General features: G+C 47.0%; 1 protein-coding gene across 1 annotated transcript; it reads right to left on the reverse strand.

Moving 5' to 3' along the window:
• Positions 1 to 1,261: 1,261 nt before the first annotated feature.
• CUNH1orf216 (chromosome unknown C1orf216 homolog) lies at positions 1,262 to 5,958 on the reverse strand. The gene is made up of 2 exons (XM_070008729.1): positions 5,762 to 5,958; positions 1,262 to 3,944 (listed from the first exon to the last, which is right to left on the reverse strand). Exon 2 carries the CDS (start codon positions 3,937 to 3,939, stop codon positions 3,250 to 3,252), a length of 690 nt encoding a protein of 229 aa, XP_069864830.1. The 5' UTR covers positions 3,940 to 3,944; positions 5,762 to 5,958; the 3' UTR covers positions 1,262 to 3,249.
• Between the last annotated feature and the right edge of the window lie 11,763 nt (positions 5,959 to 17,721).

Genomic DNA, 17,721 nt, shown 5'->3' on the forward strand with positions numbered 1-17,721 from the left:
TGAACTCAGGGCCTGGGCACCGTCCCTGAGATTCTTTTGCTCAAGGCTAGCACTCTACCACTTGAGCCCCAGAATCACTTCCAGCTTTTTCTGTTTATGTGGCACTGAGGAATTGAACCCAGGGCTTTATGCATGCTAGGCAAGCATTCTACCACTAAGCCAAACTCCTAGCCCCTCACTAGTTTTTGTTTTTGGTGAGTCGTGGGGCTTGAACTCTCAGCTTGGGCGCTGTCCCTGCGCTCTTCAGCTCAAGGCGAGTGCTCTATTGCTTGAGCCACAGCGCCACTTTCAGTTTTCTAGTGGTCTATTGGAGATAAGAGTCTCACGGACTTTCCTGCCAGAGCTGGCTTTGAAGTGTGATCCTCAGATCTCACCCTCCTGAGTAGCTAGGATTATAGGCATGAGCCACGGGCGCCCGGCTCCTCACTAGTTTTTAATAGATTTTTGTTTTTTTTGGTAGATTGTGGGGCTTGAATTTGGAGTCAGGGCATTGTCCATGAGCCTCTGTGCTCAAGACTAGTGCTCAACCTCTTGAGCCACAGCTCTACTTCCTGGTTTCAACTGGTTTATTGGAGATTAGAATCTCACGGGGACTTTTCTGCCTGGACTGGCTTCAAACCTCCATCCTCAGATCTCAGCTTCCTAAGTAACTAGGATATAGGTATGAGGAACTAGCGCCTGGCTTTACATAGGCTCTTACTTCCCACCTGGACCTTTACCTGAACTATAATTGACCTACTTTAGACTTTCTGTCATACTGGGATTACAGGTGCATGCCACCACATCCAGCTTCCCTTTGTGGAGAGATTTTTTTTTTCAGTCATGGGGTCTGAACTCTGGGCCTGGGCGCTGTCCCTCAGCTATTCAGCTTAAGGCTAGCACTCTACCACTTGAGCCACAGTGCCACTTCTGGCTTTTTCTGCTTATGTGGTGCTGAGGAATCAAACCCAGGGCCTCATGCATGCAAGGCAAGCAAGCATTCTACCACTGAGCCACCTTCCCAGCCCCCTAAATTAATTTTTAATAGCAATTTTTTATTGTGTTTACATAAATTTCACAATTTCACAGTATTGTGGGATAGTGATACTTAAAGTCACACATTCTAACCTTCATAGGACAAATTAATTTTTATTGTCTTTTAAGTTGTACTTTTTTAAAAGATGGAATCTTGTGGAATTTTCTATCTGGGATGGCCTGGAACCTTAATTCTTCCAGTCTCAGCCTCCCACACAGTTTAAGATGTCAAGTGTATGCCACCCAGCTATGGGTTAAAAAGGAGTCTCATGAACTTTTCTGCCCTGACTGTCCTTGAGCCAGTCTTAACCTCCAAGTAATAGGGGTCTGATTTCCCAAGTGTCTCCCCCAACTTCCCAAGACTATGCTCAAAAGAGGAATTCAGATGGGGAATTCAGGTCACAGATAGCAAACACTCAAGAAATTTAATTCTCTGCATGTGTTTATTTGTCCTAGGTTGGTCCAGAAGCCAGGTTCACATTCAACATGCAGGATCTACAGACATTCCCCAGGGTCCATGCTTCACCCTCTCTCCCTGTCCATACACCAGTCCATACAATGGGGTAGAATTAGAGGTAGAAAGATACCCATATGTTTTAGATAGAGGTTCTGAGGGCCAGAGGCAGCATTACTGGTTCCCAGGCCACTGTTTGGCTGCAAGCATTCAGTGCTCACCATCAGGACCTTACATGCTCTTGGCATCCAAATCTTGGTTCTCCCTAAGACTTGACCACTCTCCAACTCATAGAGCCTCTGCTAGTCTGCCACTCCCTGTTTAAAGGGTCATGTAGTAATGGAAAGGGGTATGAGCCAGAACTCTAGAAGCTCCTACAGGTTGGGCTGCCCTGCCTGCCCCATTCAACTAGAGAGCTGAGCGCTGGTTCACAGAAATGAACCAAAACAACTGGATATTCAACGTTTTTTTTTTTTTTTTTTTTTTTTTTTAGTCAGTCGTGAGCCACAGCCCCACTTCTGGCTTTTTTTGCTTATGTGGTGCTGAGGAATTGAACCCAGGGCCTCATGCATGCAAAGCAAACACTCTACCACTGAGCCACCTTCCCAGCCCTGGATATTCAACGTTGTAAAGTCAGAGAGGAACCTAGGAAATGTGGCTTTTCCTAATAGCCTGAGAACACCATCTCTTAGAAACTCAAATCAATATGGACTTGAACATCTTTTCCCAGTGGAAAGGTGTGGCTTGTTTGGGAACTCCATTTTCCTACTCCTTAAAGGATTACACCATTGTCTTCCCATGGCGAAAGGCAGCATTCAAGAGGATAGTCTTCTACATCCTTCTCTGTTCCCATGTCACAATTCCCAGTTCCCTCCCTGATACCAATTCTCATCTATCCAGACAAAACTAGACAAAATGTGAAGGCAGGCCAGAGCAGCTCAATGTAGCTCATCAGTTAAAGGACTTGCCTGGCCTTCACAAAGACTTGGAGATCCCCAGCACTGAAAAAAAAAAAAAAACAAAAAAAAACCTCTTACAGACAAAACAAGAGGGGCACAGCCTTAGCAGAGCAAAGTCTGGGTTAAATGAGGGGAAGAGAGAAGGAAATGTAGTGTGGGAAGTACCAGAAGAATGGATCAGCCACAACCCTCAGATAAATGACAGGCTAGTATTCTCTTGCTAGGAAGCAATGGGACCCAGTGGAGAAAAATGGCTGGGGTAGATTTGGGTGACACAGAGTATGGGTAGATGCCCTCCAGGTGTAATGAATGTATACTGGCACATACCTGCTTATGAGACTGTCATAAATACACATGCTTTCAACAAACACTTCCTACACATACACACACACACACACACATACACACCCTTTCATAAATAACTGAACACACAAAGATTCACTCATGTATGCCTGACATAAGCCAGAATAATCAAACTCCCACCTAAGTACACACACATTCTGCATGTATAATCTCCCTTGTGAACCTAATAAACACAATTCTAGGTACATAGCTATACATGAATATACACATTTACTGACACATACATACATGCTACACACACACATTCATTCTCACACACTGATAGTCTGTATGTACATGTGCTGTATGTACACAAAGCTCATTCACACACGCCTGAATATTCCTGCCCGTGTCGGCATCACACATGTACACCTATACTTACATGCACTCATGCCAACAGGCAATCATGCACTTACTTGTGCACAACCACACATTTGTCTGCAGATACACACTAAGACTTTTGCACACTTGTGGAGGCAGTTAACCCTGGTCCTGGGGCCTGGATGGTGCTGCCCTCTGCTGGAGACAGCGAATAAGCTCCTTTCTGTTGTCTAGTATAGTGTCGAAACTCTCCTGCAGCCGGGCCTGCTGGTCAACCAACTGATGCTGCAGGGCCCGGATCCACTGCAGCAGTGCCAGGCGACGGTACATCACCAAGTGCACGTGGTGCTTCTCCTTCTCCTGCTCTTTGTAGCGCTCCTGAGCCTGCAGTTGCTGCACAGCTTGGGCCACAGAGGGAAGAAAGGGATCTGGAGGACTAGGGTCCCCAGGGGTCCCACAGGTGGGCTCTGGACTGCTGCTAAGGCTGTCAATGCTCAGGGAGCTGCTGGCATAGCCAATGTCCTCCAGAGGGGAGCAGACATTGCTGACACCACCCAACTTCTCAGGCTCAGCACCAGTAATCTCTGCACCCTCTGGGGGACTGCGGACCACCTCGTCAAGGAGTCTAGTGGTCTGGAAGGCCTGGTTGTCAGAGGGTGACTCAGAGGAGCTCCTCATCAGGATAGGCTCCACTTTGCTTTGCATCTCATGCCAATTCTCATTGGCATCCTTGGCACTCTCCATGAAGTTGGAATTGCTGTCTGGTTGGAGTTCGGGCTGACATACTGCAGGAGGCAGGCCCCCCAGGAACTGGGCTCCTTCTGCTAGCCCTGGTTGGATGGTGAACATCTGGTCTGTCAAGGGAAAACAGAAGAATGCATCACAACAGGACAGCACAAGGTACCCCAAATCATGGCAGCCGGGCTGCAAAATAGTCCCTTTCCCTTAGTCCTGGAACACTTTCCCTCAAGGTTTTCCTCTTCTCCTTCTGACCATTTGTTCTCAGTCTCTTGCATAGGGTTCCCTTCAGCCCTCGGAGGCAGGCTATCTTCTCATTCTATCACTTTTCCCCAGATGACTCCCTTCTCTACTTTGCTTCAAGAACTACCACGTATTGGTTACCCTCTGATCTAGTCCAGCCCAGATTTAACTGCTATCCATCCTGCAATGAACCATAGGCTCCTCAAATTCTACACATCCAAACAGCAAAAGATAACTCTACTCTCTTCAGTCCCTCCAGCTAGGAGGCTAGGGGCATACTATTGTACTCTTCTTCCTTGCTCCATCTCATTGGTCACTACATTCTGACAATTCTTCGTTTCCACTTTCACTTGGTTCTGGCCATTCTGATCTGGATGCTGGCCACAACTTTTTCATAAATCTAACGCCAACTCTAAAAGTATAGATCTGATTTGTCACAGCTCTGAATGCCATCCCTAAACTCTGGCTAAATCTCTACAGGGCCTTCCAGGCCCTGCTTGACCCTGGGCACTCCTCCAGTCTTGCATCGTGCCTCTCTGCCTCCCACCACACCAAACTGCTCAGAGACCTCAGAACACACTATCATTCTCCCATACTCTTCCTTTGGCCTACAATATCCTGCCTTACCTTTCCCTTCTTAGTTCACCCTTTTCCACCCAGCACATTTCTTCCTTGTACTTCAAAGTTCAGCTCTACTTCTCTGATGCCTTTCTAATACTCTCTGGTTGCCCTAATATGCAGCAACCAACACAATTAATCCTTCCTTCCTCTGGCTCCTCACTGCCCTGGGCCCACATCCTCTTATCCGTGTATGTTTTCAATCCCTGTCATACAGAGTTGATGGTCAGTAGGTATTCAACCGCAAGTCTTCGTTTAAACAAGCTCAAGATAGTTTATAGTCTGGCCCTCTGAGGGGACTCCATCATATCCCCAGGATCCTGCATGACACCAGCAGGTATCATGACACTTACTGAATGAGTGAACTGGAAGAGAGAACTCTAGTGGGATTTCAGTGCTCTGGAAAACACAGCAGTAATGGCAGCTGGCCATGGCTGATGCCCAGGACTGGCTGAGCTGGCTTCAGTTTCCTCTGTGCCCTAGGGAGCTCCCTCTGCTCTAGGAACAGGTTTACTACCTTGTGTCTCTGCCCCTAGCTTGTCCCCAGGGCTCTCACTCTTCCCTAATAACCATCTTCTACCAAAAAATGGGTTTAGAATTTCCAGAGGTTTGGATTTCGGATCCTATAAAGTAGCAGGGACCCTGAACACATTCAGTGCCAGGCCTAGTCCTGGAGGAAATGGCTGTAGGGACACTGACTTTGTATCCTGGCATGGAGGACAGACCCTGGAGATCTTCTCCTTGCTCCATTTTTTTTTTTCCTTTTCCTCAACTTAGGGCCACGAAAGTATGGGGGGGGGTGAGGGTTCTTCGAAAACGGAGATTTCCACCCTCCCCCTCCCCCAGCAAGTTAATCCACAAACTGCGCAAAGTGGGGGGGGGGGTGAGGCTGTAAGATGGGGATTGGTGGTCCCCCACTCTGCACCTGGCAGAAGGCAACCTCAGCAGACAGCACAGTGACCATCCTCCCCCAATCTCCGCGGAGGCCACAGGGTGGAGGCTGAGACTCTCGCCTCCCTCCCTCTCACCCGCCTGGGCCCCACGTCCCCCCCCAACCTCCGCCCGGACTCACGGCCTAGCGGCTCCCGCTCCTTGCGGGGGGTAGGGGGGAAGGCTGGCTCTGGTTCCGACCAGTCCGGCTCGCTGGGAACCCGTCACTGCGGCCCGAGCGTCGCTGGTCGGGGGCGTCCACGCGGCCCGGGGGTCGTGCGGGATGGATGCGGGGCCCCGCGCGGCGCGCCCAGCCCCAGGCCCCGACCGACTGCGGAGTCCGGCGGCGCCGGCGTCTACGCAGCGCGGTGCGGCGCGGCGCGCGCTGGGGCGGGGCGGCGCGGGGCGGCCGGGCCCACGTGGCCCGGTTCGGTTCTCCGCACAGGAACCGCCTCCCGGGGCCCGGCCCAGACCTTCCCGGCCCGCTGCCATCACCTCCCGGGGCTCGGTTCGCCTCCCTGCAGACCCGGCGGCCCGGCATCGTTTTCCGGCTTAAAACCCCGCTGCGGCTCCCCCAGGGCGCGCTGCGCCCGCCCTGCGCCCCGGCTTTACCCGGCCCTGCAGGGCTTTTCCCTCGGCCTGCAGTACCGCTGCTTCCCAGACCAAATCAGTTTTCTCTTTTACGCTGCCTCGGGGCGCGCGCGAGGGCAACGTTTATCACAATTCGGAATTATCTACTCCTAAGCCTCGTTAATCATTTAGTGGAAGCTAGGTTTTACGGGAAGACGGTCGGTCTGCGGCTGGGCTGGGTGGCTTCCTCCACGCAGGGCAGGGAACCCCTCTATGGCACCTGTGCTTTTGCCTAGCAGAGGAGGAGGAGAAGCTATAGGGAAGGGTCTGGGGTTTCCAATTCTAGTGGATTCTGCCCAGAGTTCTACTCATTGCAGCCTGATGCCCCTCCCACTCTCCCTACCTTCCTGGGAACACAAAAATCAGTCTTTGCTTAGTTGTCAGAATGATACAGGGTCTTCTTTGATTCCACCTTACTATTCTGCAACCCAGAGACTAAATGACACGTTAAATCTCACCACGTCTTTTTATTTTTTCGTCCTTGGGGGTGGGACAGGACTAGAGATTGAATTCAGGCCTTGTGGTTGAGTTCTGGTCTTATATTTGCTAGGCAGGAACTCTACCACTTGAGACCTTTTTCCAGGCCCTTTGGTTTTGGATATTGGGGGGGAAAGGGGGGTCTGGTCATTTTATACCACTGGCCTGGGCTGTGATCCTCCTATTTGTGCTTCTGGGTATTGTTGGGGATGACAGACCAGTGCCTTCCCCTCTAACTGTGATAATAGCTGCCTCCCAAGTAGCTAGGGTTTACAGGATTGAACCACAGTACCCAGCCCAGACCCAACAAATCTTATCTACTGAAACAGGTGCACTGTATTATATAGTCAGTGCGCCATAGTTTTCACAGAGTTGAGAGCTTGGCGAACAAAAAAGCCCAGAAAGTCAGGGGGAGCCATGTCTTCAGGAAGACAGAAACAGATGTATGGTGGTCATTCTTGAGAGGCTTCTCCAATCATCAGAATCAATCACTCTGACTAACGAGATATCTATAGTTATGTCCAACCCTCTACACCAGGGACTTCATTGGCAGGGACAGAGAAACCCCCAGGTCACTAGTACCAGCCTGAATAGGGCTCTACTGCAAGCTAAGTCATCATGAAAATCCAGCAGTGGACAATGAATAAAAATATTAGCAAACAGATGCCAGAGCCAAGAGAAGCTACCAGTGAGTAGCCAGATCCAGGACCCAGGGGCCAGGAGTCTCAGACAAGGAGACAAGGGATAAATGTGAGGAATTCCTACTCCAGGAAATAGGACAGGCATGAGGGAGGATTCCTAATAAGTGGATAATTTCTCCAGGTCAATATTTCCTAGGAAGAGAGGGCTTGGAAAGGATCATCAAAGTGTTTGAACCATGTCCCTTCTCATCCATTCCTTTCCAGGCAGCAGACAACACAAAGTACTTTGTGCCAGGTACTGCAATAGGGGAATCAGAGCACAAATGAACTGATTTAAGTCTAATTTCCTTATTTAGAAAGGAACATAGATACACTATGATAACCTCCTGCAGCAGAGCTAATAGGCAAATGTTATGAGCACAAAAGAACACAAGACTTCATAAAGGTGATATTTGAGCCAGGATTTGAGGGATGAATGAAAGTTCACCACAGAGAAAGCAGAAAGCTTAGGAATCCACATAATAAGTCCAGGAAACAGTAGATCAGAGGATCTGGAGCTGGTGCTAGGGGATAAATAGAGGTAGGAGATTAGGCTGGAGATAATGTTAGGCCAGTTGTACAAGGTCTTAGCCACCATTCAAAGGAGCTTAGATGTCTTCTTGTGTGCAACAGAAAAATGACTGGGGAAATCTTCAGAGGGTTCACATCACAAGAGTCTAGTCCTGGTATAGACAGTACATTGCTGCATTTCTCTCTCATCCTGAGTTCACCTCACCTATCATTTTCCTAATACAGCTTTAGGAATTTAACACAAGTCTTTACAATCTAGTTGAGTTAAAGTAAAATATTCCTGAAAATTGGTGAGTAGGATTTTAGTTGTGAGCATTTGTTTCATGGGCCTCTAAGGTCAGTCTCAGTTGAAGAGGACCTTTAACATACCAGGGAACCCTTAAGGCAAATTATAAGGAAGATTACTCCCTGAGAACTAGCTCCTCTTTAGAAACCAGGCTTAAAAAAAAAAATCTGTCACCCAATTTATTTGTTCATCCATTTTCTCCATTGCCTCTTAAAGGTAAAGTGCCAATCTAGTCTAATGTTAGCGCCTTCTACAAAAATGTGGCTACCCATCAGCTTCAACATGGCTGTGAAATGAGGGCCAGGTACTCCTAAGCCAAAGTTTTTGTTTTGTGTTGGGTTTTGGTACTGGGGCTTGAACTCAGGGTCTCACTATCTTGTTTGGCTTTTTCACTCAAGGCTGATGTTTGTAATCATTTGAACTATACCTCTGCTTCCAGCTTTTTGGTGGTCAATTAGAAATAGAGTCTCATAGATTTGTCTTCCTGGGCTGGCTTTAAATTGAAATCTTAAAATCTCAGCCTCCTGAGTAGCTAGCATGAACCACCAGTGCCTGGCTTAATCAAAAAAAATTTTTGTCAGTCCTGGGTGCTGTCCCTGCGCTCTTCAGCTCAAGATGAGCACTCTACCACTTGAGCCACAGCACCACTTCCATTTTTCTAGTGGTTTATTGGAGATAAGACTCTCACGAACTTTCCTGCCTGGGCTGGCTTTGAACTGTGATCCTCCGATCTCAGCCTACTGAGTAGCTAGGATTATAGGTGTGGGCCACGGTGCCGGGCCTTAATCCAAAAATTTAAAGTTCTCCCCCTCAGGGGGAAAAAAAATTACAGTCCTGAGAATTGGATCAGGGCCTCTCATATGCTAGCAAACTCTCTACCACTGAGCTATACCCCCAGCCCTGGAAGCATCTTCATTCAAACAAAATCTTTGCAATTCATCCACTTGGAAGTTTTCTCTTCTAGTCTGGTCCCTCCTGAGGGGACTGACTAGCAGGGAGTTTTTTTTGTTTGTGTTTGTTCTAGTGCTGGAGATGGAACCCAGGGCCTCTTGCACTAGCCACACAATTCTGATAAAGTTTCAATGCTTTTGTGGGGTATAGTGTCCAAACCCATTGTACCAGAGGAACCTAGAAAATGAGTCATGGTCTAAATTCTCCTGTGCTTCCCCAAAGGAAAAAGAATGAACTTTTGGGATTTCTAGAAGTGCACCCACGTGAAAAACGGCCTCTTCTAACCCTCTTCCACCAAGAGATAAGAAAAACCAGATCCAGGGACTGGGAATATGGCTTAGTGGTAGAGTGCTTGTCTGGCATGCATGAAGCACTGGGTACCACATGAACAGAAAAAGCCAGAAGGGGTGCTGTGGCTCAAGTGGTAGAGTACTAGCCTTGAGCACAGAGTGGTTCAGGGACTGAGTCTAGGCCCTGAGTTCAAGCCCCAGCACTGGCAAAAAAAAAAAAAAAAAAAAAAGATATGCCGGGCGCTGGTGGCTCACGCCTGTAATCCTAGCTACTCAGGAGGCTGAGATCTGAGGATTGCGGTTCAAAGCCACCCCGGGCAGGAAAGACCGTGAGACTCCTATCTCCAATAAACCACCATAAAACCGGAAGTGGCGCTGTAGCTCAAGTGGTAGAGTGCTCGCTTTGAGCTGAAGAGCTGAGGGACAGGGCCCAGGCCCAGAGTTCAAGCCCCACGACCGACAAAAAAAAAAAAAAAAAAAGATAAAGAAAAACCAGATCCAAAGTCCTGAGGTCCTGAACATCCCAGAGCCCACAATGGAGGGAGGGAGTTAGGAGAAGCTAAAGAAACAACAAGAGAAGGGGGTGGGATGGGGTGGGGTGGGGGTGCTTGTTCTACCAGCTTCTTGCAGCTGCCTCTGTGGGCTCCATAATCCCTTTTCCCTCTCCCCTGCCCCACCCTGTGGCCGCCCACCTTCTTCTCTACCCACCCATTCATCAGTAGGAGGGCACTTTATCAGCATAGCCTTTCAGGACCTGACAGGTCCTTTCTGGGTGCCCCCCACATGTAACCACTTAACCCCCAGCACAAAGGGCCAAGCTGAATGAGCCTGGAGCCTGTGGCTCGTGCAGAGGGGAAGATCTCAATAGGATTTGGGGAGCTGGGTGTATAAACCGATCTGCTCCAGCAGCCCTCAATGCAAGAGCTGGAGTTGGGGCATGTGCCGAGGGGAGGCGCCCGGCAGCTGCATCCCGCCCCTGAACAATGATTTATTCATTCTCTTGGCAAGCACAGAGAAAACAGGCTGGGGAAAATACGGCCCCTCAAATGGCCTTCAGCCTCAACTGATTCCCAGGGCAATCAATGTAGTCTAGAGCGCCCCTCCCACTTGAAATTTATGGCCTAAAGCTTGCTCTTCCTCTTCCTTGTAAAGAAGTAGAGTACATGGCAGAGGATCTGTAGAAGCTTGAGGGTCAAGCAGGCATTTCTCTTTGACCTGAAGGCTTCTTAGCCCTTCTCAAACCCATCTTACAATCATAGAAACACGCCCAGACAAATATAAACAAATAAAAAAACATCAATAGCACATGTAGCAAGATGTTTCAGGGCTTTCCCAAGAGGGCAGGGAAGAGAATGATGCAGGAAGTTGGGGGGGCGGGTTTAGGATTTATTAAAATAGGTCAATTCCAGGTAAGTATAATATTTTATTCCTATAATCCCAGCTACTTAGAACTCAAGTAGCAGGAGGATCTTTCTTCAGACCTCCAGTTTTAGACCAGACTGGGCAATATATCAAGATCTTGAAAAGGAGAGAGAATGAGAACAATTGAGGGGGGGGGGGGGAAGCATGAGAGAGTGGTGGGGATTAGGGAGGTGGAGAATAAGTTAAAAAATTAAGGAAGGAGCCAGGCACCACACCTGTAATCCTAACTTCTCAGGAGGCTGAGATTTCAGGATTTCAGTTCAAAGACAGCCAGGGTGGAAAAGACCGTGAGACTTTTATCTCCAATAAACTACTCAGAAAAAGGCGGAAGTGGCATTGTGGCTCAAGTGATAGAGTGCTAGCCTTGAGTACAAAGAGGCTCAGGGACAGCACCAGGTTCTGAGTTCCAGTCTCAGGACTAGAAAAAAAAAATTAAAGAAGGAAATAAAAAAAAATCTAAAGATGCTAAAACCACTGGATTAAAAAAGTCAAGTGGGTGTTTTAAGAGGATAAATTATCGACCTGGGAAGGTGGCTTAGTGGTAGAGTGCTTGCCTTGCATGCATGAGGCCCTGGGGTTCGATTCCTCAGCACCACATAAGCAGAAAAAGCTGGAAGTAGTGCTGTGGCTCAAGTGGCTCAAGCTGAAAAGCTCAGGGACAGCGCCCAAGCTGAATTTAGGCCCCACAACTGACCAAAAAAAAAAAAAAAAAAGAGGCTAAATATGACAAGATAAATTTGCTTTGGCCACTTACCTCCATACCTCATGTCACCAGGGCCAGATCACAAAAATAAAATAAATCATCGTAGTAAATAAAACTAAAAATCAATAATGTTAGTAAAATAGAAAGAGCCAGATTGAAATGACCATCCTCAGACTGGCCCCTGGGCTTCCTGGCACCAAGTTCATAATTACCTTGTCATACAGAAAACAAATCTATTGTTGTGGGCAGTGAGAGGTGGGAGGTGGTCCCCGCTGAGGAGGGGGAAGAGAGCACTTCAGTGCTGGCTGGGGAGACATTTGAGATGGACAAAACTAAGGCTTAGAATTTCAGAAAGTTTTCTTTTCTCAGGCAGGAGGGAGTTCAGACTAAGGGAGATGATACTGCCTGATACTGGAGGAGCTCAATGAAAATCCTGGGAGCCTCAGGAGGGCAGGTTTCTGTGTGGTTGCTGCCCTCTGGTGGGCATACAGAGATATCAATGCCTCGGAAGAGAGAAATACTAAAGTAGTCTGTCCTTTCCTATCCTGCAGCCTTGGCCTACGGACAGCTTAGACCCTCCAGGAAGCTGTCTCTGAGACAGTTTATCCTTCAGAGTGTTTATTAATAACTGCTGAATCAATGTCTATAGAAAGAAGAATGGACAGAGGGAGAAACTGAGCCTTAATACAGGTCTAAGATAGTCTGAGCTCTCTGCTGACACCTGTCATCAGGGATGTGGGATGTACTGGAAAAAGGTCTGATCTTGTAAGGATCTCTGCAACTGAGGCAATTCCCACTGAGGCAATTCCCAAAGGGACTAATGTGGAAGGTATGTCTGTCTAATGTTCTTTGCAGCTGGGTCAATAAGGCCTTCAACATAGGGTCCATATCATAAGCATAGATGATCATGTATGTCATCAAACATTTTAAATGGCTCACAGGTTTAGATCAAGCCTCACACTCCAAGCTCAGTGGGTCTTGACTATTCAGCTTGTTATATACACTGATCCTGGAGAGGGAGTTTTAATACTCAGATTTTTGATCCATTCATTTCACAAGCATTCATTGAGATTTACTATGTGCCAGGCTCTGAGGCAGACACTTTATACTTTTTTTTCAAAAATTTAATCCTTACAAACTGTGGAGCTAGTATTAAATCAGATTATTCAGATGAGATCAAGTTATTAAGTGGCTTTCACAGTCCAATGACACTTAAAAATGACATTCACAATGGGACAAGTGCTATTGCTGCTGCCAATGAGTCTTCAAGGCCACAAAAGGTCTTGGCTCTGTCCTGCATGTGTGCATGTATATGAATGGGAAGTGTCTCTGCAACCAGAACATTTCCTCAATTGCAGCCAAAAATTGTGCCTCCACAGCCTCCTGCTTCAATTCCTACTTAATAATGTTGCTCTCCAAAGTTATCTCAACCACAAGTTTTAAAAGTTCCTGGTGGTATTGGAAATGAACTTTACAACTTGGGAGGGGGGAAACAAGGGGAGAAGGGAAAGTAGGAGAAAATGAGGAAGAAGGTAAAAATGTTTGACAAGAAATGAACTCATTACCTTACTTATGTAGCTGTAATTCCTCGATCACCTTTACAATAAAATAAAATTTTAAAAAAAGTTCCTGGTGGGAGCTACAGAGCAAGCTACTATTAGCCAGAAGGAAGCTAGGATAACTCTTTCCCTGGATATTCAATGGGTAGACAATTTATAATTCCCAGTGTTACTTAGCAAGTGACAAGAGAAAGCTCTTCCCTAATGTCTAATTTCCATATTTGTAATTGTTTGGGAATAGGAACAGTGAAGGGACAAGAAGGGAAAGTTGCTGTTGTAGAAACCTCTTGGTACCATGTAGCTCTATGGGAGAGGCCATGAACTGTAGATAGATAGATAGATAGATAGATAGATAGATAGATAGATAGATAGATAGATAGATAGAACTATCAACAGTTGTTATACAATAGCTATTACTCATCCTCATTCAGGGCTGATTAAAACTTACGGAACTGGGTGTTGTGGCTAATGCCTGGAGAGCTACTCAGGAGGCTTAAATCTAAGGATCACAGTTGAAGATAGCCTGGAAAGGAAAGTCCCTGAAACTCTTGTCTCCAATTAACTAGTAAAAAGGCAGAAGTGGGGCTGGGAAGGTGGCTCAGTGGTAGAGCACTTGCCTTGCATGCCTGAGGCCCTGGGTTTGATTCCTCAGCACCACATAAGCAAAAAAAAGAAAAAAGCTGGAAGTGGCATTGTGTCTCAAGAGGTAGAGCGCTAGCCTTGAGCTGAAGAGCTGAGGGACAGCGCCCAGGCCCAGAATTCAGGCCCCACAACCGGACCCAAAAAAAGGCAGAAGTGGAGCCATGGCTCAAGTGGTAGAGCACCAGCTTTGTACAAAAGAGCTCAGGGATAGCACGTACTCCCCAAGTTCAAGTTCCACAACTGACCAAAAAAAAGACTTTGAAGGCAAAAGAGGCAGAAGAGATGCTGAATACCATTGAAAATTTTCTGGATCTGTACACAGACATTCTCTCAATGCCCTGGTCTGCTTTCTCAGAGCATGTGTACCATGTGCCGTGCATGCGTGCGCGCGCGCGCGCGCACACACACACACACACACACCCCTTCCCTCCTGGGCTCTCAAAACCTAATTTTTCATGCTTGGAAAATACAGATGATTTTTGCCTGGGTCCATCTGGCTTTCCAAATAACCTGTCTTTTTGATAAATAACATAAGTTAAATTAGACAAGACAAACAAAGAGAGGGGTGAGCAGTCAGCCTTTTTCCTTCCCCCAGTCTCTAAGAAAAAGAGGAGCTGAAAAACCTAACTACAGCTCATTCCCAACCCTGCCCTGGCACTTCATACCCCTCAGACTAGGCCCCATGATTCTTCAGTGCAGAGCCGGGACCTGCCTCTTCACCCTTGTCAGCCACCAAAAATGCCACAGTTCATCTAAATAAAAGGAAAGAATTCTGTGTCCCCCTGGCTGCCTTTAACCACCCTTAGGCAGTAGCTACTTCAAACCCTCTCTTCCCATTATGTATACCACCACAGGGAAGAACTGAATCAATAAACTGAAAATGAAAAACCTTTAAGGTGAGAGAAGAGAGGACCAAAAAAGGGAATGGAAAGGATGAAGATGATACAACAAAGGGGCAGAAAGATCGGATACCTAGGTCTCAAGGTAAACATTTGAGGTTGATACCTGCCATGCACAAAGCCATGCCAATTTCTCCAGTTCACTATGAGATGCCAGGTATGCCCACAGTCCTCCATTGCTATCACTGTCTTAGCACAGGGCTAGCAACTGCTGGTTACAGGGCTGGCTGCATATGGAGCTTCGTTGAGACTCAACTGCAATCATTCTTTAACAGTGGGTCAGCCTGCATTACCCTTGCGCACTTGTGGAATCACCGTTAGCCCTGGTCTTCACTTTTCAGTTTGTAAGAATCTCATTTCTTTCTTTTTTTTTCAGTACTATGTTTGCCAGGCAAGTGCTCTACCACTTGAGCCACACCCTGAGATTTTTTTTTTGGCCAGTCTGGGGCTTGAACTCAGGGCCTGTGCACTGTCCCCGAGCTTCTTTTATATTCTACTACTTGAGCCACAGCATCACTTGCAGCTTTTTCTGTGTATGTGATACTGAGGAATCAAACCCAGGGCTTTATGCATGCTAGGCAAGCACTCCACCACTAAGCCACATTCCCAGCCCTAGTGTTTTATTTTTCTGTTAAGGTCTTGAGCTTTTACTGGTGCAACTTCAGACTGAGAGCTTCCTATCTCTGCCTCCCAAGTAGCTGGGACTGCAGGTTTGAAGTCTTATTCTCAGCCTCCCAAGCTTCATTTGACAGTTGAGGGAAAAAATTCAGAGACAAATGGCTTACATAAGGTCAGGCCACTTGTAAGTTTCACATAGAACAAGGACTCACAAAGATCTCAAGAGCTCACAAAAGAATCACCTCAATCCTATATACTGACACCAGAAAACCTTGTTTGCCAACTCAGCTCCAAGCTCTTCACCATTAACTCTTCCAGGCTTCCAACACTTGTTGGATAATTTATATTTATTTTGTCAGTTGTGGGACTTAAACTCAGAGACATTGTCCCTGAACCTTTGTTCCCAAGGATAGCGCTCTACAATTTGAGCCACAGTGCCACTTCTGGCTTTTTCTGAATTTACTGGAGATAAGAGTCTCACAGGGCCTTTTCGGCTCCAGTTGGCTTCAAACCACCATCCTCCAATCTCAGCCTCCTGAGTAGCTAGGATTACAGACATGAGCCTATATGTGCCAAGCATAGTAGCCCCAAAGTATGCATGCATTCATTCCTTTCATTTTTAAATTGGTGTCAGTACTGGAGCTGAGCTGAGGGCCTGAGCTTTCTCTTAGATTTTCACTCAGGGCTGGAGCTCTACCACTTGAGCCACATTTCTATTTCCAGCTTTTTTGTTGGCTAGAGATAAATATCTTGAAGTTGTCTGGGCTTCCTTTAAACTGTAAACCTTAGATCTCAAGTCTCCTGAGTAGCTAGGATTACAGGTGTGAACTGGCTTATTCCTTTGTCCTGTGTGTGTGTGTGTGTGTGTGTGTGTGTGTGTGTGTGTGTGTGTGTGTGTGTGTGTGTGTGTGTGTGTGTGTGTGTGTGTGTGTGTGTGTGTGTGTGTGTGTGTGTGTGTGTGTGTGTGTGTGTGTGTGTGTGTGTGTGTGTGTTGGTCCTGGGGGATGGAACTCAGAGCCTGGGCGTTGTCCCTTAGCTTTTTTGCTCAAGGCTAGCACTCTACGTGTGTGTGTGTGTGTGTGTGTGTGTGTGTGTGTGTGTGTTGGTCCTGGGGGATGGAACTCAGAGCCTGGGCGTTGTCCCTTAGCTTTTTTGCTCAAGGCTAGCACTCTACCTCTTGAGCCACAGCTCCACTTCCAACTTTTTGGTGGTTAATTGGAGACTACTCTCATGGACTTTCCTATCCAGGCTGACTGAACTGTGATCCTCAGATGTCAGCCTCCTGAGTAGCTAGGATTATAAGCGTGAGCCGTGCCTACCTCATTTCTTCTTCTAAACAAATTAGACATAGTTTAGGATATAGCATGTTTAGGATATAGCAGACAAATCATGATGAAAAAGCCCAAGAGTAGTAAATGTTTACAATAGTTACTAAATACAAGAGTAGAATGGGTCAGAAGTACCTCTGAGAAATTAGACGTAAGCTAACATTTTGAGAATTATACATTAGCCAGATAAAAAGGGAGGTTGGAAAGAAGGCAATCTGGGAATGGGGAGGAAACTTTAGAAGGCCCTGAAACCCAAATGTAAAGGGAGTGGACTGGTGATAAGAGGCAGAATTTTATCATGCAAGGCTTTCTAGGCGACAAGCTTTGTTCTGAGCGTGATGGAAGACATTGAAAGGTTTAAAGAAACCTGATGCCGGTGACTGAGCCAAGGACCTGTGCATGCTAAGCACACTCTACCATGGAGCTATAACTCATATACTTTTTTTTTTTTTTTTTTTGGGTCCAGTCGTGGGCCTGAACTCTGGGCCTGGGCACTGTCCCTCAGCTCTTCAGCTCAAGGCTAGCGCTCTACCATTTGAGCCACAGCGCCACTTCCGGCTTTTTTCTTTTTGCTTATGTGGTGCTGAGGAATCGAACCCAGGGCCTCATGCATGCAAGGCAAGCGCTCTACCACTGAGCCACCTTCCCAGCCCTAACTCATATACTTTGAGGCTTTATAGAAGAGACTTTCATCTAGCTTGTGCAAGATGTAAAAAACCCTACTGAAAGGATTTTTGTGTGTGTGTGTGTGTGTGTGTGAGAGAGAGAGAGAGAGAGAGAGAGAGAGAGAGAGAGAGAGAGATACAGAGATACAGAGATACAGAGATACAGAGAGAGACAGAGACAGAGAACTGAGGATTGAACTCAGGGCTGTGCTCTTGCTCAGCTTTTTCACATATGGTTGGTACTCTATCACTTGAGCCATACCTGCAACTCAGCTTTTTGTTGGGTAATTAGAGATAGTCTAATGTCATGGACTTCTCTTGCCTGGGCTGGCTCTGAATCACAATCCACAGATCTCAGCTTCCTGAGTAAAGATTATAGGTGTGAGCCACTGTCACCCACCCCCTACTGAAAGGCTTTAAG

Source organism: Dipodomys merriami, unplaced genomic scaffold, assembly GCF_024711535.1.
Source record: "Dipodomys merriami isolate MVZ:Mamm:240054 unplaced genomic scaffold, mDipMer1.0.p SCAF_71, whole genome shotgun sequence".
Taxonomy (NCBI): Eukaryota; Metazoa; Chordata; class Mammalia; order Rodentia; family Heteromyidae; genus Dipodomys; species Dipodomys merriami.

What these genes read in the sequence shown, in the direction of transcription:
- CUNH1orf216 (XM_070008729.1), bottom strand. Translation starts at nt 3,939, where the DNA reads ATGTTCACCATCCAACCAGGGCTAGCAGAAGGAGCCCAGTTCCTGGGG.